Source organism: Mesoplodon bidens (assembly GCF_964165515.1).
Source record: "Mesoplodon bidens genome assembly, chromosome: 4".
Classification (NCBI taxonomy): domain Eukaryota; kingdom Metazoa; phylum Chordata; class Mammalia; order Artiodactyla; family Ziphiidae; genus Mesoplodon; species Mesoplodon bidens.
The window spans coordinates 127,949,979-127,977,720 of NC_138160.1; the positions used below are offsets into that span (position 1 = coordinate 127,949,979).

Genomic DNA, 27,742 nt, shown 5'->3' on the forward strand with positions numbered 1-27,742 from the left:
TCCTAACAGTAACAGACACAGCTCCTGCCCTCCCAGCAAGGGGTTCAGACATGAATCCAATCACATAGATTTAGAAATGCCAAGCTGTGTTAAGCGCCGGGAAGGAAAAGTACCAGGTACCCTGGGAGCACGTGACAGGGGCTGCTCTTGTCTCAGTGTCAAGAAAGGCTTTCCTGAGGGAGCACAATTCAGAGAAGGGTGAAAAATTAGTGAGGAGGGGGAGGGAAAAGGCATTCCAAGCAGGGAGAACAGGCCCTGGAGCAGGAAGAAGCATGGATGGAAAGAGGCCAGGGTGGATGGGTTCGGAGAGAAGGGGAACGTGTCAACTCTATTCGAGTGTCCTGGAAAGCTGCAGTGAGGGGACAAGGGCTCATGCTGGCTGGAGGGGCAAGGGGGGTTAGGGAGGTTGGGCACCTATGTTGAGCCTTAAAGAATGGGCAAGACTCTGCCCCACTGGGGCATAGGTGGATCAAGGGACAGGGGCTGCAAGGGAAGGGAGCAGCAGAAGCAAAGGTGGGGTCAGCAGATTCATTAGCAGAGGAAGGGTGGAGGGCTCACTCGGCCTTTGCCATTCGTAGAGGCTGAAGGAAAGCAGTGTTGAGGGCGCGCGTGTGTGTGTATGAGTGTGAAAGAGTGTGTGAGTGTGAAAGAGTGTGTGTGTGAGCGTGAGAGAGAGTGTGTGTGTACACACACCTGCAGCTGCATGCTGTGGTGCAGTTCAGAGGGTGGGTAGAGGGGAGGAAGAGGCAAGCCTGTAGAGATGGGCTCTCCTGTGGCTGAGTGTACAGGGGGAGGGTAGCTAAAATGTTTAGTGTGGTATTTTTGGAGAAGAGTGGGAGTGAGGACGTGGTACAGGTGGCTCTGTCTCTCCATGGACTCCTGTGATTGACGTGTCATCATCATTAAGTCAATTCCAAAGTGCTCACAGTGTTTCTTTGTATTTGCTCTCTATCTTGATGAAAAACTTACCATCTGTACACCATCACAGAATAGAACCATAACTTCTGTCTCACAATTTACAGGGGTGCTTCTTTATACTTGACAGTTCTAACCAATTTCTGACAGTTGCCATTTTTCCAGCCTTTGGAAATTGGGGGGGAGTACATGGCCTCTCTTATCTCCCCCGGCTTTCTAGTACTATGCTTACAGCAAAGCATCCCTGAGCCTGGTCTGGGGTATCCTTGGCAGGAAAGGTTTAGGGGCCTCAGAGCTCTGTAAGTCCACCTTTTTAAGTGGATGGGTGTCATTTTAGTCTTGTCCTGAGTCTGGCTGGCATAATTTAGCTTCTTAAAGTGAGATGGCTGCATACCACACAGGTGTTAGAAATGATACAGTCTGTTGGCCTCATAGTTTCACTTGGGCCAGTTTCCTGGTACCTCACGGCAGCCCACGGAAAGGGGTGTAATTCAAGTGAGAAGCCTTGGGGAGATGAAAGGATTTTCCCACATTCCCACAGCTAAGTAGAGACTTCATTTCTTCCAAAGTCCAACTGACTACTCTGTACCACTCCCTAATAGGAATAAATGAATGACTGGTCCAGAGTTGGCATAATGAGTAAAAATTAATGTTGGCTGACAATGAAGTTGTTACCATGGTGTGTATGTGCGTCTTTACCATCCTCTCATCCAAGCTAGAATTGTAATGGACTCCTCTCTCATCACCACTCACATTTACTGGTCACCAAGTCCTGTCATGACTATTTTGAAAATGCCAACTCATCTCTTTTTCTCCATTCTCACTGTCGCTTGGTTCATCCCCCATCAAGTCTCAGCTTGCCCAGGATGACACTCTAAGTGCCTCTTTTGCTTCCAGTCTTGACCCCCTCTTATCCATCCCCATGATGCCGCTGGGGGCAGCTTCCAAAACCAACTCCATTAGTGTCCCACTTAAATACCTTCTCAGCTCCCCATCTACCAAATGTAGTCCAGACTCCTAGGACATTAATCTCAGTCTGTTATACTGAATTCCTCACTCCCCAAATAGACTGTGAGTAACTGGAAGACACAACCATCCTAAGTCATCGTTCTCCTCCTCGTACCAGTACAGTATCAGGCACATGACAGTTGCTGACAAATATTTGTTAGCTAATCCTCATGTACAGGGGTCAGGGGGAGACTGAACCAACAAAGGAGAACTTTCTAAGTGTGCCCTCTGATAGGGGGCTGTCTGTGTCCCTCTCCAGAGGCTGTCCCAAGAGAAGCAGACCTCGGATTCCGACAGCATGGGCCTGGGCGACAACTGTTCCACCCTTGGCCGTGAACACGGTAGGAGCCTCTGGGGGCTCAGGCGGGAAAATGCTAGAGCTGGGAGAGGCCTTGCCACAAGCACACAGTGCAGAGCAGGTCCTGACCACTCTGGAGACCTAGGTGATGTGACCTGGCCTATCCATACCTGGAGCTGTAGGCCAAGCCCTGTGTGCAGGTTGAAAGGTTGGGGGGAAGGGCTAGGGGTGGGTGGATCTGGGACTTGGGGCTCCCTCTCCTCCCCTAACCCATCTCCATGGCAACAGGCAAAGGGAAGAAGAGCAGCCTGTCAGAGCTGAAGGGTTCAATGAGCAGGGTTGCGGGCCGCAAGATCACCCGTATCATCAACTTCTCTAAGAAGAAGGCACTGGCTGATGACCTGCAGACATCCTCTACCGAGGAGGAGGTTCCATGCTGTGGTGGGTACCGGGCATGTGGAGGTGAATTCAGACCCTGTCGATGAGGGCTCCTGGGGCCAAGCCAGGAGACCCTCCAGGCCTAATCTACCTCACTCCCAAGGCAGAGGACAGAATCCTCCTGCTGGAAGGCTAACCCCCACTCCATCAATAATAATCCATGCCCTTCCATCACTTCTCCTCCATGAAGTCCTGACGCCTAACAGAAGGAAAAGCCAACTGACTCTATTTCTATTCTCCCTGTGACCTTAGTGCCAATCACTGCCCACCTCTGGGCCTCAGCTTCCTCTACTATGACAAGAGGAGAGTATCTTACTTCTGAGTATATAATATGCCAGGTGTTTAAGTTGCAGCCCAGTCTTACAAGGATATTTCTTGGATAAAATTTTTTAAGTACTTTTCATTATAAATGCATTCAATGTGAGTTAAAAGGAGTTTGGAAGGGAAAAAAACATACTGTCTATCTAAATGCAGTTTTCCATGTACCGGAATCCAATAGAAAATCATGTATTTTAGATAAACAGTAATATTCTGCTAACCTGGAAAGAATATTATAAACGCACATGGCTATAAAGAAATATTTTGTAAGTGGATCAGGACATGTTATGGTAAAAAATAAGTTAAAATCTAAAACGTTGAGGGAATTCTAAACTCATCAGCCATCAGCCTGTCCCTTACTTGTTTTATAGTTCTTTATCTTGCCTAGATGTTTTTGTTCCCACATGCTGCCACCAGGTGTCAGCATCACCCATTATTTTCTGTCTTCAGTAATAGTTTTGACATTTTAGGAGGAAAGGCAAGAGGAAGAGTTGTGTCTTTTATTCATTCTGTATGGTAGTTCTGCCCTTTTCATCAAGCTTGGTATAGTCTAAAGGCTGTGCATGTATGTACAAATATGATTATCAGTCCCCATTTCATAGATAACAAATTGAAACTCAGAGACAGAAGAGGATGCCTGAGGTCATAGGCCACGAGTGAGCTGATCCGGGACCCAGAGGGCCTTCTTTCCAGCTAGAGGACAAGGGTTATCCAAGTGCTCTGTCCCTGGGGTGTAGACCCATGCACCCTGACTTGTATCCCCCAGGGCTGTTAGGAGGTCACACCACTGGTCTCCCCCTCCCAGGTTATCTGAATGTGCTGGTGAACCATGGCTGGAAGGAACGCTGGTGCCGCCTAAAGTGCAACACCTTGTATTTCCATAAGGACCGCACGGACCTGCGGACCCACGTGAATGCTATCGCCCTCCACGGTTGTGAGGTGGCCCCAAGCTTTGGGCCCAGACACCCATTTGCCTTCAGGATCCTGCGCAACCGGCAGGAGGTCGCCATCTTGGAGGTGAGAGGAGAAAATGCAGGTGGGCCTTGGTGGTAGGATGTGAGAGGAGCTCTGGCCTGGACTTTGGCTTTTGTCCACAGTACCTTGCTACTGACATTATAGGGACTAAAGAAGAGGGAAAGTAAGCCAACTGTTGCCAAGTAACCAACAGAGTTGCTGGTTAAACTATAGAACACCCACTTAAATTTGAATTTCAGATAAACAACAAATAATTCTTTTTAATAGAAGTACATACCATATTTGGGACATACCTATACTAAAAAATGATTCACTGTTTATCTGAAACTCGAATGTAACAGAGATTTCTGCATTTTTATTTGTTAAATCTGGCAACCCTAGACCCAAGGTTTGTTTATTCTGCCTTAGAAATATAATCCCAAACCTGAAAGGCATCTAGTCTGATCTAATTTCAATCTGATTCTGGAATCCTCTCTAAAATTTACTTCCCACCAGTGACTGTCCACCTCAGATAAACCACTGCCCTTCAAAGTAGCTTGCTCCTCCCACCAAGCAACTAAATTTTTACGAAGATCTTCTCCATATTGAGTTGCAATCCTAAGCTCTGTGAAGGTAGTGACCACACCTCTTCTGCATACTTTTGTTTTTCCAGAACCCACCATGATGTCCAGCACATACTAAGGGCTCAATTAAGATCTGCTGAACAAATGGCTGAATGACAATGTGATTTCATTTCACGCATTCATTTTTCATACCTACCCACCAGCACCAGCCCTCCTCTCGGGGGTCACCCAGAATATGCTGACTCTCTCTTTACATGTCAATCCTTCACCTATTTAGAATTTAAAATATTAACTGGGAGGAAAACTTAAACAACTACCCCCTCACATTACAGATAAGAAAAGTGAGGCCAGGGCAGGCATGTGCCTCATCCAAAGCTCCACAGAGGATCAATGGCCTCTAGTCTTTTCCTAGAAATAAGACCCAGCCTCTTGGTCTTGTTTTCTTTGCCCAGTATCCACTGCCTGTGTCAGTTCTTAAATTTCAGGAAATATTGACTCTGTAAGTCACTTTTACTTTTGATAGTTTGAGATGGGTCTCTTATTTCTCTTCAATTAAACAAAGAGCTTTCTGGCAAAAAGTGTGCTTTTTAAATTCAAGTTCAGTATTTGTGTGCTAACTTGATTTTATAATAATGCTCTTTAAATAAGAACATAAGTATATGTTTAGTTGACCAGCAACTTCTTGGAGATTTTCCTGTATACAGTACTATATATAATTGGCATTTATAATACAAGAAAATATTTTGATTGGGTTATGTGATAAATAGCCTCCTCATTTAATAAAAAGCAAATATTTAAAAATAATTCAGGGCTTCCCTGGTGGCACAGTGGTTGAGAGTCCGCCTGCTGATGCAGGGAACACGGGTTCGTGCCCCGGTCCGGGAAGATCCCACATGCCGCGGAGCGGCTGGGCCCGTGAGCCATGGCCGCTGAGCCTGCGCGGCCGGAGCCTGTGCTCCGCAACGGGAGAGGCCACAACAGTGAGAGGCCCGCGTACCACAAAAAAAAAAAAAAAAAAAATTCAGAGAACACCTGAATTTTATTTTCATATCCAAATGGTCAGGAAGGCTCTGAGGCTAGTGAGTGAGGTTATGTGTCTTAGAGAGGTAGTCAGGGTGGGCTTCTCTGAGGAGGTAGCCTTAGAGCAAAGACCTGAATAGAGGGAAGGTGGGAGCCACTTGGGTTTCTGGATTGTGTTCTAGTCTTGCTCCTCTTGGATCCCTAAGTATTGGATACATAACAGATACTATATGAATATGGGTTTGGCTGAAGTGAGCAGGTAGCCAGAGGCTCTGATGGTGCCAAAGTGAACCCAGATTGTGCCTCCTCTCCCTCAGGCAAGCTGCTCCGAGGACATGGGCCGCTGGCTCGGGCTGCTGCTGGTGGAGATGGGCTCCAAAGTCACTCCCGAAGCGCTGCATTATGACTACGTGGACGTGGAGACCTTAACCAGCATCGTCAGTGCAGGGCGCAACTCCTTCCTGTGAGGGCCAGCACCCCATGGCCCACGGCCACCCGCAACCTTTCCTATCTCAGCTCCCTCTCAGAGGCGGAGTCCAGCCTTGGGAATGGGAGGGGAGGGAGGAAGGGCTGAGAAAGGCTGCTTCCTTGGGAAGTCAGAGTGGGTGCCTTCCTCTTCTAGCAGGCAGGAGTAAGCTGGTTAGAGGAGGTAGCCCAGGGTCACAGGACACCGTGGACGGAATGAGCCAGAAAGGAGAAGCTTTTTTGTACAGTGGCCTGCGCTCTGCTCTCATGCCATGGAAACTTAGAGTCCCCATACCCTTGAGCTTCTGGGCGGGCACAGGGCTGGTGTGCAGAGCTTGGCATTATAAATACCATATTCAAGTCACGGCTCTATCACGACCAACAGCTTGGGCTGGTTGCTTGCCAGCCTGGATCCTCTATTTTCTCACTTATAAAATGGAGGTGATGAATCACCTGCTTCCTGAGTTGTTATGAGAATCCCATGGGCCCCTGCCTATAAAGCTCTTAACACATCAATGTCCTAGTGCTACCTGGCATGGTTGCTATCACTAACTTTCTGACCTCCATTAAAAGGTGCTGCCAGGGGCTTCCCTGGTGGTGCAGTGGTTGAGAGTCTGCCTGCCGATGCAGGGGACATGGGTTCGTGCCCCAGACCGGGAAGATCCCACATGCCATGGAGCAGCTGGGCCCGTGAGCCATGGCCGCTGACCTGTGCATCCGGAGCCTGTGCTCCGCAACGGCGAGAGGCCACAACAGTGAGAGGCCCGCGTACCGCAAAAAAAAAAAAAAAAAGGTGCTGCCAGAATCAAATGAGAGAATGGACAGGAAAGCACTGTAAGCTGCAAAGTATCGTTGTCACCATCATCATCATTGTCCCTTGTATTTTCTAGATATGCAAGATCCTGCCAGGATCAGTGGCCTGAGCCCCGAGTCTATGATGATGTTCCTTATGAAAAGATGCAGGTACGGTCCCTCGGGACTTCAGGGAACATGGTAAAAGCCACTTATTAGCTCTCCCTCACTACTCCTTTTTTCCTTTGCCTCAGAGAGATCATTTTCGTTTAACCAGCAGCTAGAAGGCGGGGGAGAGGGGACCTTCTTACGACAGACCATGGCTCAGGGGAAAGAATCTCTGGAACAGGAGACTGAGCAGTGCAGTGGAAAGATCCCCTGACCAGGAAGAAGAAAGCGCTCTGCATCTATAAAGCACTGCTCCAGTCTGAGCAAGGTGTTGGACTGTCCACCCATTTACTGCTCTGTGAATTGACTGATTCAGTAGTGTCTCAGGGGGATGATAACTGGGTGGCTGCCCCCAGAGGCCTTTACCTGGTGGCAACCACAGTCTAGGCTTCAACTCCCAGGACATTCTCCCTGTCTTGCTCACTAAACCAAGGAGATGCCAGCTTATTAATTTACAGTGAGGCCTCTGTAGCCATCACTTGACCCATACTGCCCTGCAGCATGCCCTGTGCCTTCTCCTGCCACAGGAGAGCGAGAGGATGACGTTCTGATCAGACAGTGGTTGGTGGGTCAGGCCTCACAGCTAGAGGAGAGAGAGAGGGAATCAAGCTGCCAAGGAAAGCAGATGTGTTTGCAGGCCAGGACCCCTGCCTTGGACAGTGCTGGATGACACTCTGAGCTCTCACCTCTAGGACTCCCTTTGCTACTAGAAACTTCTCCAGCCATCCTTCTGTTTACATGGTCTTTCTTCAGACTCATATGAACCAGTAGATGCAGCTTGAGACTGTTCTCAGCTGCAGAGTTTAGTAGCAAGACAGCTTAGTGCTTAAGGACATGAACCTTGCACTCAGGGCTGAGTCCAAGTTACCTTGGGCTTCATTTCTCTGGTCCTCACTTCCTGGCTCCACATAAATATGATAAAAGCTACGTGATAGGACTATTGCAAAAACTAAATGAAATACTTTATGGAAAAAACTTAGCACAGTACCTGGACATTGTAAGGTCTTATACAGAGGAGTAAATAGTACTGTTATCAATAGCAGTATTATATGACATTATTATCATATTCCACTCATGGTTTCCTGAGCTTTGACAAGATTTTGAGTGTTCTCACAACTCTTCATGCAAAAATGTATAGCCAGTCTATTAAGTTATGTCACTTCTACCATTGGCTGATCTCATCTATGACTTTTTTTTTAACTTAAGACTTTATATTAGCAATTTGGAAAACTTGAAGGATACGTCCAAATGATGTGAGGACAAAAATATCTATGATAAATCAAATATGGTCACCTACGGTCTTTTGAGACTTCCTAATTTTCCTCTCAGCAGAAATTCCAGTTTAGGGTTGCCTTCTGCTGCCCCCCACAGGAAGGTATGAGGATCAAGTAATACACTGCTAGTGCAAGTGGTTTATAAACTGTTGAGGGCTGCACACATCTAAAAATGTAAGGCCAAGATCTCAGAGGTCATGTAGTACTCAGCCACTGAGCACGCACCAGAAAGCACCTACACTGAGGATTCTAAGCCCACCCACACTTTACCTTCTCCTTCCATCTCTCACCCAGGATGAGGAGCCTGAGCGTCCCTCTGGAGCCCAGATCAAGCGCCATGCCTCCACCTGCAGTGAGAAGTCCCATCGGGCAGACCCACAGGTCAAAGTCAAGCGCCATGCCTCCAGTGAGTTCTGTGTGTAAGGGAAGAAGGGAGGGAAAAAGTCCGGGACAGGAGCGGGGTCGGGGGGATGTCTCAAAATCAGATCCTTGCTGGGGTCACGTGGGTAAATAAGTGAAGAGAGGTATAAGAAAATACTCTAAGAAAAATAACAGCACAAGCAGAGTGATAAAGGGCAGCTAGCAGGCGGCCTCAGAGGGGAAACAACAGGGAATAGGTTGGGGGAGACTGAAGGAAACTGCAGTGCTCAGGCCCCAGCTCTAGGGGCAGCTACTACTTAGCTCCAGCCAAGGCCCCCATGCAGCAATGCCAGCCCAGATTTGCCAATTATTCAAAAGAGACCAGAAATCTACTTATTTTTTAATATAAGCAACTATTTAAAACTTTTAACACTACATAAAGCCACATATATATGGCTTACCTCTGTGCCCCAGCCCAAGCTCTGCCTAGCAACCCATAGGAGCTTGCTGAATTGCCTGATCGCCACACTGCACAATAAATAATGACTAACTATGCCAGACAACTCTATGTAAGTTCTCTTTGATTCCCAACATTTATCTCTACTCCTGTATGATTTATCTTTATGAGCAAGCCAGCTTCCTGTAGGACAGCATGTCCTAAGAGTCTTTTATTTGTTGTTTTTACTTTCTTCCCCTGTACTTGAACAAAGTCAAGTTCTAGTCTTTGCTTTTTGAAGATTTATTTTTTAAAATACTTTTATTTATGATAGCTCCATTTCATTAGCGTAGATAATCTCTTCTGGGAGTCAGGAGACCTATATTCCATTCCTCACTTGGTCACTAAATTACTGTGTAACTTTGGAAAAGTCCCCTCCTCTCTCCAGAGAGTTTCCCCTCTGAGCAATTAGAGGTTTGTTGTGTAGCATTCCTTACACTCTGTGATCAGAGACGCTAGAAATACAGGGCCTTATGAAATGCCCATTTCAAGATGAGAAACTAAATTGAAATAAGCATGTAAGATTGAAGAAATCATAAAACATAAAAAGAAACCCAAAAGCAAAGATAACAAAAAACAGACTCTTTCTTCAAATTAAATCTTACATTGAAGCCCAGTTTATAAGAGAGAGAGAAAAGTGGAGCTGCTTTGCCTGGAGTCTGGAGGCCCATTTGGCCTCCCCTTTGCCCCACATGGTAGCCTGTTACCCATCACTACAAAATCATAGGGCTCCTTGCAGACAGTTGGAAACTATGGATCTAGTCCAAAAATGTTTTTCAGATGAAGGAACTGAAGAACGTAAGAGAAGGGTCTTACCCAAGATCATGTATTAACTACCTACTGCTACATAACAAATTACCCAAAATTTCATAGCTCAAAACCTAAGTGTGTGTTATGTCAGTGTTCTGTGGGTCAGGAATCCCGGGGCAGCTTAGTTAGGTAGTACTGGATTGGGGTCTTTTGTGAGGTCACAGTCAAGACTTCAGCTGGTCACTTGAAGTCATCTGAAGGCTTGACACGCTGGAGGATCTGCTCCCAAGATGGTTGATTTGTATGCCTGGCAAGTTTGGGCTGGCTTTTGGAAGGAGGCCTCAGTTTCTTGCCAGGAGGACCTCACCATTGGGCTGCTTGTCCTCATGACAAGAGAGCTGGCTTCCCTCAGAGCAAGTGACCCAGGAAGGAGGAATAGAGCAGAAGCTGCAATGTTTTTGTGAACTAGCTTTTGTGATAATTTCTGCCATATCCTAATGGTTACACAGGTCAGCCTATCTAGTGTGGGAAGGGACTGCAAAAGGACACAAATATGAGAAAACAAAAATCGTGGGAACTGAGGGCATTACTGAGAAAAATGGTGGCATGAGAAGCTCCACAGACCCATTCCCCAGAAAACAACCAAAACTGGTAAAGATTGCTAAATCAGGGCTTCCCTGGTGATGCAGTGGTTAAGAATCCGCCTGCCAATGCAGGGAACACCGGTTCAAGCCCTGGTCTGGGAAGATCCCACATGCCGCGGAGCAACTAAGCCCGTGCACCCCAGCTACTGAGCCTGCATTCTAGAGCCCAAGAGCCACAACTACTGAGCCCACATGCCACAACTACTGAAGCCCGCGTGCCTAGAGCCCGTGCTCTGCAACAAGAGAAGCCACCAAAATAAGAAGCCCACGCACTGCCACGAAGAGTAGCCCCTGCTCACTGCAACTAGAGAAAGCCTGCGTGCAGCAACGAAGACCCAACACAGCCATAAAAAATAAATTAATTCATTTTTTAAAAAAGATTGCTAAATCAATCATCTGAAGTCTCTAGAAATTGTCCTAAGGGCATATGGCAAATGAAGATTTATTCTAGAAAATTTACTAAATCTCAGTAAAAACAGTGAGAGTTTGTGGCATCTGAGCCACCACCTTCTCCTTTACCCTTTTCCCAGCTCAGTGTAACAAAATCTCCAAATTGGACAAGAAAACGAGGCTCTCTCTCCTCTAGCTCCCAGTCAAGAGGTGCAGTATCTCCCCAATAAGAGCAGGTAACCAGCATTTCTCATCACCCCTAGCTATGTGCTACAGACACTAAATCCCAAGTGAGTGCAGCCCAGAAGTAGGGTGCTCCCTTTCTCTACCCAGACCCCACTCATACAGCAGAGGCTCTACTGCAGGTTGTGCAGGTCCAAGATGTGGGGACCCTGACTGCCCTCACCCCAGCTCACTCATAATGCAGGGGTTCCACCCTAGGAGAGGAAAGCTAAGAAGACCAGAGGTTACAGTCCCCACCCAGCACCCTGCTCACAAAACAGAGATGTCACTCCAAGAGAAGCAGGCCACTGTTCCCACCCCTAGATTCAGAACAGTGACTCAGAGATTTTGCCCAAGGTGAAAGGCAGGTCATAAAAACAGTGAACTCCAAAGCTCCCCTTCAAAAGAACTGACTTTAGTGGAAACAGAGTGTAAAGCAAATGATGATACAGAGCACTGTCAAAAACAATAAAGCAGGGACTTCCCTGGTGGTCCAGTGGTAAAGAATCCTCCTTCCAATGCAGGGGATGCCGGTTTGATCCCTGGTCGGGGAACTAAGTTTCCACATGCCGCAGGGCAACTAAGCCCGTGCACCACAACTATTGAGCTCACATGCCTCAACAAGAGAGCCCACATGCCGCAAACTACAGAGCCCACGCGCTCTGGAGCCCTCGTGCCATAACTAGAGAGAGAAAACCTGCACACCACACCTAGAGAGAAGCCCGAGCACCACAACAAAGAGACCGCTCACTGTAACAAAAAGATCCCACATGCCTCAACGAAGACCCCATGTGCTGCAACTAAGACCTGATGCAGCAAAAAAAAAAAAAAGGAAAATAAAATAAATAAATAAATAAATATTTTTTAAAAAATAGAGCAATCAGCTGACAATTAGTGGAGCCTAACAGCTGGGTGTGATCCCTAAGGCTGTACCCATTCAGGATCAACATCAGAGGCTTCATGCTGCAGGGAGAAATGTACTTCACTAAGAGAGCCAACTAAGTCACTAAACAAATAAAGAATCTGGTAGAGGGTAGGGGTCAGTATACTTAGAGATGCTACAATATATTATATAAAATGTCCAATTTTCAAAAAAAAATTATGAAACATGCAAAGAAACAGGAAAGTGTGACCCATACAGAGGGAAAAAGGCAGGCAACAGAAACTGTCTATGAGAGGACCCACATGTGGAATTTAACAAAGATTTCAAAGCATCCTTTGTAAATATGTTCAAAGAACTAAGGGAAACCATGCTTAAAGAAGTAAAGGGGGCTTCCCTGGTGGCACAGTGGTTAAGAATCTGCCTGCCAATGCAGGGGACACAGGTGCGAGCTCTGGTCCAGGAAGATCCCACATGCCGTGGAGCAACTAAGCCTGTGTGCCACAACTACTGAGCCTGTGCTCTAGAGCCTGCAAGCCACAACTACTGAGCCCGCGTGCTACAACTACTGAAGCCCACACTCCTAGAGCCTGTGCTCCACAACACGAGAAGCCACCACAATGAGAAGCCCACGGACCACAATGAAGAGTAGTCCCCTCTCGCCACAACTAGAGAAAGCCCGTGCACAGCAACAAAGACCCAACGCAGCCAAAAATAAATAAAAAATATAAATAAATAATTTTATTTTAAAAATAAGAAGTAAAGGAAGAACTGGAGAGTACAAAGTAAAACTGTTACTGTTTGCAGACAAGACACCACCAAAAAACTTCTAGAGCACATCAGTGAATTTGGTAAAGTTGCAAGATACAAAATTAATATAGAGGAATCTGTTGCACTTCTATATGCTAACATAGAACTATCAGAGAGAGAAATTAAGAATAAAAATCCCATTTACAATCACATTTAAAAAGAATAAAATACCTAGGAATAAATCTCTTTTTTTAAACTTAGATAGGTTTTTGTTTTTTTTTTGGCCATACCATGTGGTTTGTGGGATCTCAGTTCCCCAACCAGGAAATGAACCCAGGCTGCAGCAGTGAAAGCCAAGAATCCTAACCACTAGACCACCAGGGATCTCCCAGAATAAATCTAATTAAGGAGATAAAGACCTATACTCAGAAAACTATAAGACACTGTTGAAAGAAACTGAAGACAACACAAAGAAATGAAAAGATATACCAGGCTCATGGATTAGAAGAATTAATATTGTTAAAATGACCATATTACCCAAGACAATCTACAGATTCAATGCAATCCCTGTTAAAATACCAATGGCATTTTTCACAGAACTAGAAAAAATAATTTTAAAATTTATATGAAAACACAAAGATGCCAAAGAGCCAAAACAATCTTGAGGAAGAAGAACAAAGCTGGAGATATCATGCTATCTGATTTCAAACTATACTATAAAGCTACAGCAATCAAAACAGCATGGGAATGGCACAAAAACAGACATAGAGATCAATGAAACAGAACAGAGAGCCTAGAAATGAACCCACACTTATATGGGCAATTAATCCACGGCAAAGGAGAGAAGGAAATACAATGGGGAAAAGACAGTGTCTTCAATAAACAGTGTTGGGAAAACCTGACAATCACATGTGAAAGAATCAAACTGGACTACTTTCTCAAACCATATACAAAAATAAACTCAAAATGGATTAAAGACTTAAATGTAAGACCTAAAACCATAAAACTTCTAGAGGAAAACATAAGCACTCACTCTTTGACATTGGTCTTAGCAATATTTTTGGATATGTCTCCTTAGGTGAGGGAAACAAAAGCAAAAATAAACAAACAGGACTACATCAAACTAAAAAGCTTTTGCACAGTGAAGGAAACTATCAACAAAACAAAAAGGCCACTGGCTGAATAAGATAAAATATTTGCAAATAGTATATCCAATAACAGATTAATATACAAAATATACAAAGAACTCATACAATTCAACATCAAAAAAATAAACAATCTAGTTAAAAAATAGGTATAGGATTACAGACATTTTTCCAAAGAAGACATACAGATGGCCAAAAGGCACATGAAAAGATGCTCAACATCACTAATCATCAGGGAAATACAACTCAAAATCACAATGAGATATCACCTCACACTTGTCAGAATTGCTATTATCAAAAAGACAACAAATAACAAGTGTTGGTGAGGATATGGAGAAAAGGGAACTCTTGTGCACTGTTGATGGGAATGCAAATTGGCGCAGCCCCTACGGAAAACAGTATGGAGGTTCCTCAAAAAATTAAAAATAGAACTGACATATGATCCAGCAATTCCACTTCCGAGTATGTATCCAAAGAAAATGAAAACACCAATTAGAAAAGATATATGCACTCCTATGCTTATTGCAGCATTATTTACAACAACCAAGATATGGAAGGAACTTAAATGCCCATCAAAAATGAATGGATAGGGCTTCCCTGGTGGGGCAGTGGTTGAGAGTCCGCCTGCCGATGCAGGGCACACAGGTTCGTGCCCCGGTCCGGGAAGGTCCCACATGCTGCAGAGCGGCTGGGCCCGTGAGCTATGGCCGCTGAGCCTGCGCGTCCGGAGCCTGTGCTCCGCAACGGGAGAGGCCACAACAGTGAGGGGCCTGCGTACCGCAAAAAAAAAAATGAATGGATAGAAGCCCTGCCCTCATTGTCCCAGGAATGCATGGATAGCAGCCACGCCTAGGAGACCCATAAGCAGGCGCCAACAGCTGCCCCCACTGTCCCTGGAGCACACAGATAACAGCCGCCCCTAGGAGACCTATGAGCAGGTGCCAAGCCCTGCCCCCACTGTCCTGGGAATGCATGGACAGCAGCCTCTAAGAGACCATGAGCAGGTGCCAAGCCTTGCCCCCGCTATCCCAGGAGAGTGTGAATGTACACGCCATATCAAAGTGATAACTGCCAGCACATGCTGAGGAAAGAGGCAGCAAGCATACAAACTAAAAGCAGCCCCTCGATTCCAGAAAAGAATGCAGAGTAAAGGGACTTGAACTCACCTCCTCTCACAAAAACACCAAAATCACAACTAACTGCTGAGCAACCATCAACAAAAAAAATTGGAACCTACCAAAAAAGATATTTTACATCCAAAGACAAAGAAGAAGGCACAATGAGATGGTAGGAGTGGCGCTTTCATGACATAATCAAATCCCATACCCACCAGGTGGGCGACCCACAAACTGGCCAATATTTATATTGCAGAGGTTCTCCCACAAGAGTGAGTCGTGAGCCCCATGTCTGGCTCCCCAGCCTGAGGGTCTGGCATCGGGAGGAGGAATCCCCAGAGCATTTGGCTTTGAAGGCCTGAGGGTCTTGAGTGCCGGAGTGCCACAGGACTGGGAGAAACAGAGACTCCACTCTTGGAGAGCACACACAAGGTTTCCCATACACTGGGACACAGAACAAAGCAGTAACTCCATAAGAGCTGGGGCTGGACCTACCTACGAGTCTTGGAGGGTCTCCCGGGGAGGCAGGGGTCAGCTGTAGGTCAATGAGGGGGCAAAGACGCTGGTGGCGGAGGACCCAGAGAATATTTTGGCTTGAGCTCTCCCAGAGGTCGCCATTTTAGCATCAAGACCTGGCCCTACCTAACAGCCTACAGGCTCCAGTGCTGGAATGCCTCAGCCCAAACAACCAGCAGGATAGGAACACAGCACACAGCAGGATAGGAACACCCATCAGCACACAGGCTGCCTAAAGCCATACTGAGCTCACAGCCACCTCTAAACACATCCCTTGACATGGCCATGCCCACCGGAGGGACAAGACCCATCTCCACCAACAAGTGGGCAGGAACCAGTCCCTCCCACCAGGAAGCCTGTACAAGCCTCAGGACCAACCTCACCAGCCAGGGGCAGACACCAGAAGCAAGAGGATCTATGCTCCTGCAGCTGGTGGAAAGGAGACCACAAACCCAGAAAGTTAGAAAAAATGAGACGGCAAAGAAATATGTTCCAGACAAAGGAACAAGATAAAAACCCAAAAGAGGGACTTCCCTGGGGGTCCAGTGGTTAAGAATCCATCTTGCAACACAGGGGATGCCGGTTTGATCCCTGGTTGGGGAACTAAGATCCTACATGCTGCAGGGCAACTAAGCCCTCATGCCACAACAAGAGAGCCCATATGCCGCAACTACAGAGCCCATGCACTCTGGAGCCTGTGCACCACAACTAGAGAGAAGCCTGTGTGCCACAACTAGAAAGAAGCCTGTGAGCTGCAACAAAAGATCCTGTGTGCCACAACTAAGACCCAACGCAGCCAATAAATGAATAAATAAATAAATATTAAAAAAAAGAACTAAGTGAAGTAGAGATAGGCAACCTATCTGAAAAAGAATTTAAAGTAATGATAGTAAAGATAATCCAAGATCTCAGAAAAAGAATGGAGGCACAGATTGAGAAGATACAAGAGATATTTAACAAATAGCTAGAAATTTAAAGAACAAACAGGGACTTCCCTGGTGGCACAGTGGATAAGACTCCGTGCTCCCAATGCAGGGGGCCCGGGTTCAATCCCTGGTCAGGGAACTAGATCCCACATGCATGCAGCAACTAAGAGTTCACATGCCACAACTAAGGAGCCCGCATGGCACAACTAAGGAGCCCACCTGCTGCAACTAAGACCCTGTGCAACCAAATAAATAAATAAATATTTAAAAAAATAAAAAATAATGAACAAACAGAGATGAACAATACAATAACTGGAATGAAAAATACAGTAGAAGGAACAATAGCAGAATAATTGAGGCAGAAGAATGAATAAGTGAGCTGGAAGACAGAATGGTGGAAATCACTGCTGTAGAACAAAATAAAGAAAAAAGAATGAAAAGAAGTGAGGACAGGCTCAGAGATCTCTGGGACAACATTAAACGCATGAACATTCACATTACAGGGGTCCCAGAAAGAGAAGAGAGAGAGGAAGAGCCTGAGGAAATAATTGAAGAGATTATAGCTGAAAACTTACCTAAAGTGAGAAAGGAACAACCCACTAAGTCCAAGAAGCACAGAGACACCCATACAAGATAAACTCAAGGAGGAGCATGCCAAAACACATATTAATCAACCTGATGAAAATTAAAGACAAAGAAAAAATATTGGGAACTCCCTGGCGGTCCAGTGGTTAGCACTCAGAGCTTTCACTGCCGTGGCCTGACTTCAATCCCTGATTGGGAAACTAAGGTCCCACAAGCTGCGTGGTGCAGCCAAAATAAAGATAAACAAAATTGATAAAGCTTTAGCCAGACTCATCAAGAAAAAAGCAGAGAAGACTCATATCAATAAAATTAGAAATGAAAAAGAAGTTATCACTGACACAACAGAAATACAAAGGATCATAAAAGACTACCAAAAACAACTACATGCCAATAAAATGGACAACCTAGAAGAAATGGACAAATTCTTAGAAAGATATAACCTTCCAAGACTGAACCAGGAAGAAGTAGAAAATATTAGCAGACCAATCACAAGTATTGAAATCAAACTTGTGAATTAAAAACATCCAACAAACAAAAGCCCAGGACCAGACTTTACAGGTGAATTCTATCAAACATTTAGAGAAGAGTTACCACCTATCCTTCTAAAACTATTCCCAAAAATTGCAGAGGAAGGAACACTCTCAAGCTCGTTCTATGAGGCCACCATCACCCTGATACCCAAACCACACAAAGATACCACAAAAAAAGAAAATTACAGGCTAATACCACTGATGAACCAAGATGCAAAAATACTCAACAAAACTGGCAAACTGAATCCAACAATAGATTAAAAGGATCATACACCATGATCTGGACTTTCCTGGTGCCACAGTGGTTAAGAATCCACCTGCCAATGCAGGGGACATAGGTTTGAGCCTTGGTCTGGGAAGATCCCACATGCCGTGCAGCAACTAAGCCCATGTGCCACAACTACTGAGCCTGCACTCTAGAGCCCGCGAGCCACAACTACTGAGCCCACATGCCACAATTAATGAAGCCTGCGCACCTGGAGCCTGTGCTCCTCAACAAGAGAGGCCACTGCAACAAAGAGGAGCCCCTGCTTGCCGCAACTGGAGAGGGCCCGTGTGCAGCAATGAAGACCCAACATGGCCAAAAATAAAAAGATAAATAAATTTATTTTTTTTTTAAAAAAGGATCATACACCATGATCAAGTGGAATTTATCCCAGGCATGCAAGGGTTCTTCAATATCCACAAATCAATCAATGTGATACACCACATTAACAAACTGAAGAGTAAAAACCATATGATCATCTCAATAGATGCAGAAAAAGCTTTTGACAAAAATCCAACACCCATTTATGATAAACACCCTCCAGAAAGTAGGCGTAGAGGGAACTTACCTCAACGTGATAAAGGCCATATATGACAAGCCCACAGCTAACATCATCCTCAATGGGGAAAAGCTCAAAGCATTCCCTCTAACATCAGGAACAAGGCAAGGATGTCCACTCTCGCCACTTTTCTTCAACATAGTTTTGGAAGTCCTAGACACAGCAATCAGAGAAGAAAAAGAAATAAAAAGAATCCAAGTTGGAAAAGAAGAAGTAAAGCTGTCACTGTTTGCAGATGACATGATACTATACACAGAGAATCCTAAAGACGCTACCAGAAAACTACTAGAGCTCATCAATGAATTTGGTAAAGTTGCAGGATACAAAATTAATACACAGAAATCTCTTGTGTTTCTATACACTAACAATGAAAGATCAGAAAGAGAAATTAAGGAAATGATCCCATTTACCATCACATCAAAAAGAATAAAATACCTAGGAATAAACCTACCTAAGGAGACAAAAGACCTGTACTCTGAAAACTATAAGATGCTGATGAAATAAATCAAAGATGACACAAACAGTTGGAACGATATACCATGTTCTTGGATTGGAAGAATCAATAATGTCAAAATGACTATACTACCCAAGGCAATCTACAGACTCAATGCAATCCCTATCAAATTACCAATGGCATTTTTCACAGAAGTAGAAAAAAAATTTTTTTTATTAGTATGGAAACACAAAAGACCCCGAATAGCCAAAACAGAGCTAGAAAAACAGAGCTGGAGGACTCACGCTCCCTGACTTCAGACTATGCTCCAAAGCTACAGTCATCAAAACAGTATGGTACTGGCACAAAAACAGAAATATAGATTAATGGAACAGGGTAGAAAGCCCAGAAATAATCCCACGCATCTATGGCCAACTAATCTATGACAAAGGAAGCAAGACTATAAAATGGAGGAAAGACAGTCTCTTCAATAAATGGTGCTGGGAAAACCGCACAGCTACATGTAAAAAAATGAAATTAGAACATTCTTTAACACCATACACAAAATTAAACTCAAAATGGATTAAAGACCTAAATATAAGACTAGATACTATAAAACTCTTAGAGGAAAACATAGGCAGAACACTCTATGACATAAATTGCAGCAATATCTTTTTGGATCCACCTCCTAGAGTACTGGAAATAAAAACAAAAATAAACAAATGGGACTTAAATAAACTTAAAAGCTTTTGCACAGCAAAGGAAACCATAAACAAAACAAAAAGACAGCCCACAGAGTGGGAGAAAATATTTGCAAACAATGTGACCAACAAGGGATTAGTCTCCAAAATTTACAAACAGCTCATGCGGCTCAATATCAAAAAAACAAACAACCCAATCCAAAAATGGGCAGAAGGCCTAAATAGACATTTCTCCAAAGAAGATATATAGATTGCCAACAAACACATGAAAGGATGCTCAACATCACTAATCGTTAGAGAAATGCAAATCAAAACCACAATGAGGGCTTCCCTGGTGGCACAGTGGTTGAGAATCTGCCTGCCAATGCAGGGGACACGGGTTCGAGCCCTGGTCTGGGAGGATCCCACATGCCGCGGAGCGGCTAGGCCCGTGAGCCACAACTACTGAGCCTGTGTGTCTGGAGCCCGTGCTCCGCAACAAGAGAGGCCACGATAGTGAGAGGCCCGCGCACCGTGATGAAGAGTGGCCCCCGCTTGCCACAACTAGAGAAAGCCCTCGCACAGAAACGAAGACTCAACACAGCCAAAAAATAAAGAAATAAATTAATACACTCCTACCCCCAACATCTAAAAAAAAAAAACTACAATGAGTTATCACCTCACACCAGTCAGAATGGCCATAATCAAAAAATCTACAAACAATAAATGCTGGAGAGGGTGTGGAGAAAAGGGAACCCTCTTGCACTGTTGGTGGGAATGTAAATTGATACAGCCACTATGGAGAACAGTATGGAGGTTCCTTAAAAAACTAAAAATGGAATTACCATATGATCCAGCTATCGCCCATGACTCCCAAAAAGAGTCATGTACCACAATGTTCATTGCGGCACTATTTACAATAGCCAGGACATGGAGGCAACCTAAGTGTCCATCGACAGATGAATGGATAAAGAAGATGTGGCACATATACACAATGGAATATTACTCAGCCATAAAAATAAACAAAATTAAGTTATTTATAGTGAGGTAGATGGACCTAGAGTCTGTCATACAGAGTGAAGTAAGTCAGAAAGAGAAAAATACCGTATGCTAACACATATATATAGAATCTAAAAAAAAAGGCTCTGAAGAACCTAGGGGCAGGACATGAATAAAGATGCAGACGTAGAAAATGGACTTGAGGACATGGGGAGGGAGAAGGGTAAGCTGAGATGAAGTGAGAGAGTGGCATGGACACATATACACTACCAAATGTAAAACAGACAGCTAGTGGGAAGCAGCCGCATGGCACAGGGAGATCAGCTCGGTGCTTTGTGACCACCTAGAGGGGTGGGATAGGGAGGGTGGGAGGGAGACGCAAGAGGGAGGAGATTTGGGGATATATGTATATGTACAGCTGATTCACTTTGTTATAGAGCATCAACTAACACAACAATGTAAATCAATTATACTCCAATAAAAATGTTTTTTAAAAAATGGGCAAAATGACCTAAAGAGACATTTCTCCAAAGAAGACATACAGATGGCCAAGAGGCACATGAAATGATGCTCAACATTGCTAATTATTAGGGAAATGCAAACCAAAACTACAATGAGGTATCACGTCACACCGGTCAGAATGGCCATCATCAAAAAGTCTACAAACAATAAATGCTGGAGAGGGTGTGGAGAAAAGGGAACCCTCGTACACTGTTGGATGGAATGTAAATTGGTACAGCCACTATGAAGAACAGTATGGAGTTTCCTTAAAGAATGACATACAGAACTACCATGTAATCCAGCAATCCCACTCCTGGGTATATAATGGAGAAAACCATAATTCAAAAAGATACATGTACCCCAATGTTCAGTGCAGCACTATTTACCATAGCCAAGACATGGAAGCAACCTAAATGTCCATTGACAGAGGAATGGATACAAAAGATGCAGTACATATACGCAATGTAATATTACTCAGCCATAAAAAAGAATGAAATAATGCCATTTGCAGCAACATGGATGGATCTAGAGATTATCATACTGGGTGAATTAAGTCAGACAGAGAAAGACAAATATCATATGATATCACTCATATGTGGAATCTAATTTTTAAAAAATGATACAAATGAACTTATCTACAAAACAGAAAGAGACTTACAGATAACAAAAAAACAAACTTATGGTTACCAACGGGGAAATGTGGCGGGCAAGGTGGGGGGGAATCAGGAGCTTGGGATTAACATAGTCACACTACTATATATAAGATAGATAACCAACAAGGACCTACTGTACAGCACAGGGAACTCTACTCAGTATTCTGTGATAACCTATATGAGAAAAGAATCTGAAAAAGAATTAATATATGTATATGTATAACTGAATGACTTTGCCATACACCTGAAACTAATACAACATTGTAAATCAAATATACCCCAATAAAATTTAAAAACAAACAAACAAAAATGAATGCATAAAGAAGATGTGACATATATATATACTATGGAATATTACTCAGCCATTAAAAAGAATGAAATCTGCCATTTGCAACAACATGGATGGCCTCAGAGGGTATTATGCCAAGTGAAATAAGAGACAGAAAGACAAATACGTATGATTTCACTTGTATGTGGAATCTAAAAAACAAAACAAACAAACATAACAGAAACAGAGTCAGAGATACAGAGAACAAACAGGTGGTGTCAAAGGGGAGGAAAATGGGGGGAGAAAAATGAGGGAGATTAAGAGGCACAAACTTCCTGCTATAAAATAAATGAGTCATGGGTAAGACATGTACAGTGCAGGGAATATAGTCAATAATTATATAATATCTTTGTATGGTGACAGATAGTAACTATACTTATCATGGCGATCGTTTTTAAATGTATAGAAATATCAAATCACTATGAGGTATACCAGGAACTAACATATAATATGGTAGGTCAAATACAGTTCAAAAACAAACTTATAGGAAGAGAGATCAGATTTGTGGTTACCAGAGGCAGGGGGTACAGAGAGGGAAACTGGATGAAGGTAGTCAAAGGGTACAAACTTCCAGTTACAAGATAAATACCAGGGATACAATACACAACATGACAAATATAATTAACACCGTTGTACATAATATATGAAAGTGAAAAGAGTAAATTCTAAGAGTTCTCATCACAAGGAAAAAATTTTTTTCTATTTCTTTAATTTTGTATCTATACAAGATAATGGATGTTCACTAAACTTACTGTGGTAATCATTTTATGATGTATGTAGGTCAAATCATTATGCAGTATACCTTAAACTTACACAGTGCTATATGTCAATTATGATTTCAATAAAACTGGGAGAAAAAAAAATCTGAGAAATGTCACCGCCAAGAGGAGCCTAAGGAGATACAATGACTAAATGTAATGTAGTAGCTCTGCAACAGAAAAAGGACATTAAGTAAAATCTAAGTAAATCTAATGAACTTTAGTTAAAAAAAAAAAAAGGAAAGGAAGATCACAATGTCCTATCAAATGGCTCAAGGGTACATGTGAACTGGCAAAAGAATCAGTAAACCTGAAGATAGATCGACAGAGATTATGCATTCCAAATAACAGAGAGAAAAAAGAACAAAGAAAAATGAACAGAGCCTCAGAGAAATATGAGGCACCATTAAGTGCACTAACATACGCATAAAGGGAGCATGAGAAGGAGAAAAGAAAGAGAAAGGAGCATAAAAAATATTAAAAGAAATAATGGCTGAAAAGTTGCCAAATTTATTGAAATCATTAATTTATATATCCAGGGAGCTCAGTGAAGTTCCAGTAGGATAAAGGCAAAGAGATCCAAGAAAGACACGTCATGCTCAAAATGCTAAAGCCAAAGACAAGAAGAAAATCTTGAAAGCAGAAGAGAAAATCAACTGATCACTTACAAAGGATCCCAATAACATTAATAGCTGACTTCTCATCAGACACAATGGAAGGTTTCCCCCTAAGATCACCTGGACTATTATTCACCAATAAAAAGGAATGAAGTACTGATACATACTACAACATTTATGTATTAGTTACATTACTAACTTGGACACTAAATATTCCTTTTTTCCTTCATTATGGAGGCCCAGATTTTTCTGGAAGGTGCTTGGGCAATTCTGTTTTATCACGAATACTGTAAGACCCACAGAATTGTGGCTCCTTAAAACTTACCGATTAGAATCAATCTAGTTTGCCTCTTTACCACCATTTGAGTGACTCAAGCATTACAGGGTTGGGTATGAAGTAAGCTGCTCCCTGTGGTGCTGACACATCAAGGTGGACCAGGGTGATGGCTCCCAAAGCTCAGTCTACTTGCTGGTTTGGTCCCTAAGGAAGTTTTTACTCATCTGCAATGAAATGAGAAAAATAAGCACAGTGAATAAAGTTTTTCATAAAGTTAATGCTATTCAGTATAAACAACTACTTTATTGTACATTTGTGTCCAACCCAGGATGTTAAAATGTTATTTTAACACAGAAAATAAATAGAAAATAGTGGGAATAATAATATTGGTAGTTTTAAGGTCCTTATCTGATACAACATAATGGTGACAACCCTTTGTTGGTATCCCTATTTATTTTTATTTTACCAGTCTATAAAATCCAAAAGTCTGAGAGCCAATTCCCTTGGGATGCCATTGTGTAACTGGGAAGTATGGGGAGCCATGCGTCCCCTTCTCTGTCCTCCATGCTTTATTTATAATGAGGCTTGAATTGCAGGGTAGATGTAGCAGGAACTGATTTTTGCATAGGTCATGGGTGACCACTGCAATCCCTACAGAGCTGGAGAGACAAGACCCCCAGTTATCAGCAAACCATGGGAATCGCTCCACACCCCACCTACAAAGGACTATGTGTGGCTGTCTGTAGCATAAAAATATAAATAAAACTTTCACTGAGAGGTTGGACTATGACCTTGCCCAAGCTAAGGTAGTATTGCATACCATGGACCCTGGAGTTAGATAGACATGAGTTCAAACCTGGGCTCTTCCATAATTAGCAGTGAGACCTAACCTCTTTGTGCCTCAGTTTCCCAACAATAAAGAAGAGCTAATAATTGTGAGTTTTGTGAGGATTAAATACAAATGCATATAAATAGCACAGTATATAGTAAATGGTCAATAAATTTTTGCCATAATAATTTGTAGCTATTGTCCACCATAGTGTAGAGCCTACAGTAGACTATGAGGTCCCTCTCTCCCCCCACCCATTTCTCAGTAATAAAATGGGCAATGCCTGACTTTAGCCACAGTTCTCAATTCTCTATAGATGAGTTACATGTACCTGTCTCTTTATCTTATGTGTACCAAGAGTTAACTATAAAAATGCCCTTTTAAAACCAAAGTGTGGGACTTCCCTGGTGGCACAGTGGTTAAGAGTCCGCCTGCCAATGCAGGGGACATGGTTCGAGCCCTGGTCCGGGAAGACCCCACATGCCGTGGAGCAACTAAGCCCTTGCGCCACAACTACTGAGCCTGCGCTCTAGAGCCCACGAGCCACAACTACTGAAGCCTGCACACCTAGAGCCCATGCTCTGCAACAAGAGAAGCCACCGCAATGAGAAGCCAGAGCACTGCAACAAAGAGTAGCCCCTGGGCTTCCCTGGTGGCGCAGTGGTTGGGAGTCTGCCTGCCGATGCAGGGGACGCGGGTTCGTGCCCTGGTCCGGGAGGATCCCACGTGCCGCAGAGCGGCTGGGCCCATGAGCCATGGCTGCTGGGCCTGCGCGTCCGGAGCCTGTGCTCCACAACGGGAGGGGCCCCAGCAGTGAGAGGCCCGCGTACTGCGAACAAAACAACAACAAAAAAAAGAGTAGCCCCTGTTCACCACAAATAAAGCCCATGCACAGCAACGAAGACCCAATGCAGCCAAAAATAAATAAATTTATTTATTTAAAAAAATTCTAAAACCGAAGTGAAAATTTGTTTTACATTATTATTATTATCTAACATTTACTAAGCACTATTTGCCAGGTATACTAAGTACTTTTCATGAATTATCTCTTTTAAACCTTATCACAATGCCAAGAGGTAAATTTGATTGATACCCACATTTACAAGTGAGGAAAGTAAAGCCTAGGGGGAAGGCACAAAAACACCACATTCACTTTGCCTGATGTCACACAACCAGTAAAGGGCAAAAGAAAACACAGACCTTGATTTGTCTGGTTCTAAAGCCCTTACTCCTCATCCCTGTGCACTACTGCCTCCCTTTGGCTCCTTGTTTCCTCTCCTTCACACTAAATATATCCAAGGGTATACACCTAAATATTCCCATTTTATAGACAGACAGATTGAGGCTGAGAGAGAAGCTAACACCACCCAAGTACTCTCACCAGAGCTCAGAATTGAGGGCCTTTTCCTGCCTCATCTCTGCAGGTGCCCATCAATATAAGTACGGTAAGAACCGAGCTGAGGAGGATGCCAGGAGGTACCTGGTAGAAAAAGAAAAGCTGGAGAAAGAGAAAGAGACAATCCGGACAGAGCTGATGACACTGCGGCAGGAAAAGAGGGAACTAAAGGAAGCCATTCGGAACAGCCCAGGTATCTATGTGGGTGTGGTCCTGAGCACAAGGGGGTCTCACCCTTGACACCTCCCCTGGCATCTGCCACCTGGTTTCTTACCAGAAACAGGTGGGCTTCTCCTCCCCCTCCTCCTCCTCCCTCCTCCCCCTCCTCCTCCTCATCATCATCTCTCCTGACTAATGGAAGTGCCACTGATTTAATAACTGCTTTTAGAGTGAGAAGGTGAAAAAGCATACAAATATGTACACTTAACGTGGTAAAATGCGATCTGATTTTAGAAATGCTAAAATGTGAAAAACAGAGTGTGCCTTAGTGTCATGGGAGAGATATTTTGAACCTCACATTAACTCATTCATTCACAGATATGCACTGAGCACCCAAATGTGTGATACATTGGTTCACATACTGGGAATAATGGATGGTGACACTTTACCAGGATCTTCTTCTGAAATCCAGGACCATGGCCTCTGCAGGCTCTGCATGCCCTGGGCTCCTCTGCACCCCACTTTCTGCTGTGTTTCTGTTGAATTCTCTCTATAGCTGCAGTTCAGCACACTTTCAGACTGAGGTTTCTGAACATGCTGGAGGGAACAGAGGTCCTGTCCTTATAAAGAATACATCCAAGGTCACGTAGCCCCATGAGAATCTGATGGAACCTATGGACCCTTTCCTAACGGAGAAAACCCCCACAAATCACAATGTTGCAAACCATATCAGGAGCTCCTGTGCCCCCAGAGTCATAGATTGCCTAGGAGTCCATGAGCCTCAGGTTGAGAAGTTCTGGCTTAAAGACTTGTTCTGTGTGGCTAGGAACCAGAATCAATGGGAAGAAGGCACATAAAGGCAGTTTGGTTTCTGGGCTTCCCTGGTGGCTCAGTGGTTAAGAATCCACCTGCCAATGCAGGGGACATGGGTTCGAGCCCTGGTCTGGGAAGATCCCGCATGCCGCGGAGCAACTAAGCCCATGTGCCATGATTACTGAGCCTGTGCGCCATAACTACTGAGCCCGCGTGCCACAACTACTGAAGCCTGCGCACCTAGAGCCCATGCTCCACAACAAGAGAAGTCATCGCAATGAGAAGACCGCACACCACAATGAAGAGTAGCCCCCGCTCATCACAACTAGAGAAAGTCTGTGCGCAGCAACGAGGACCCAACGCAGCCAAAAATAGATAAAATAAAATAAAAATTTAAAAAATTATTTTAAAAAAAAAAGGCAGTTTGGTTTCAATATAAAGAACTTTCTAAGAGTCAGAATAGGGTTTGGAGCAGGTCAACTTGACTGTCCAAACTTGTCCTGCTCAGTTTTTTTCTATAGCATATCAGTTTTTGACATCTTAGATTATTTATTATATTGTTTTCTCTCCCTCCCTCCCTCCCTCTCTCCCTCTCTCTCTCTCACACACACACACATACAATTGTAAGTTCAATAAGGGCAAAGATCTTTGCCTGTTTTGTTCACTGATATATCCCAAGGGCACAGAACTGTGCCCAGTACCTAGCAAGCACTCAATAACTATTTACTGAATGAATGAATGAACGAATGAACAAATGAATGAAAAGAACAACCATTACTAGAAAACCCTCCAGTGCAGCCTCCTCAGGACAAACAATGGAACTAATCTTTAAATGTGGTAAGATCCAAAACAGCTCTTGGCACAAAGAAGGTCCTAATATAGGTTTGTTGGCTTAAACTGAATAAGCAGCAAAATCCTAGCAGGAACTTGTG

General features: G+C 43.8%; 1 protein-coding gene across 1 annotated transcript in view; it reads left to right on the forward strand.

Annotated features, from left to right (window-relative positions):
• Positions 1–27,742, forward strand: part of AFAP1L1 (actin filament associated protein 1 like 1) — a gene marked incomplete at its 5' end in the record, with an annotated part of 73,177 nt that overhangs the window by 38,634 nt on the left and 6,801 nt on the right. The window contains 7 exon segments of the mRNA XM_081231621.1: positions 2,183–2,264; positions 2,510–2,662; positions 3,783–3,994; positions 5,853–5,998; positions 6,891–6,963; positions 8,529–8,640; positions 25,867–26,031. Of these exon segments, the coding sequence (XP_081087747.1) occupies positions 2,183–2,264; positions 2,510–2,662; positions 3,783–3,994; positions 5,853–5,998; positions 6,891–6,963; positions 8,529–8,640; positions 25,867–26,031 (943 nt within the window).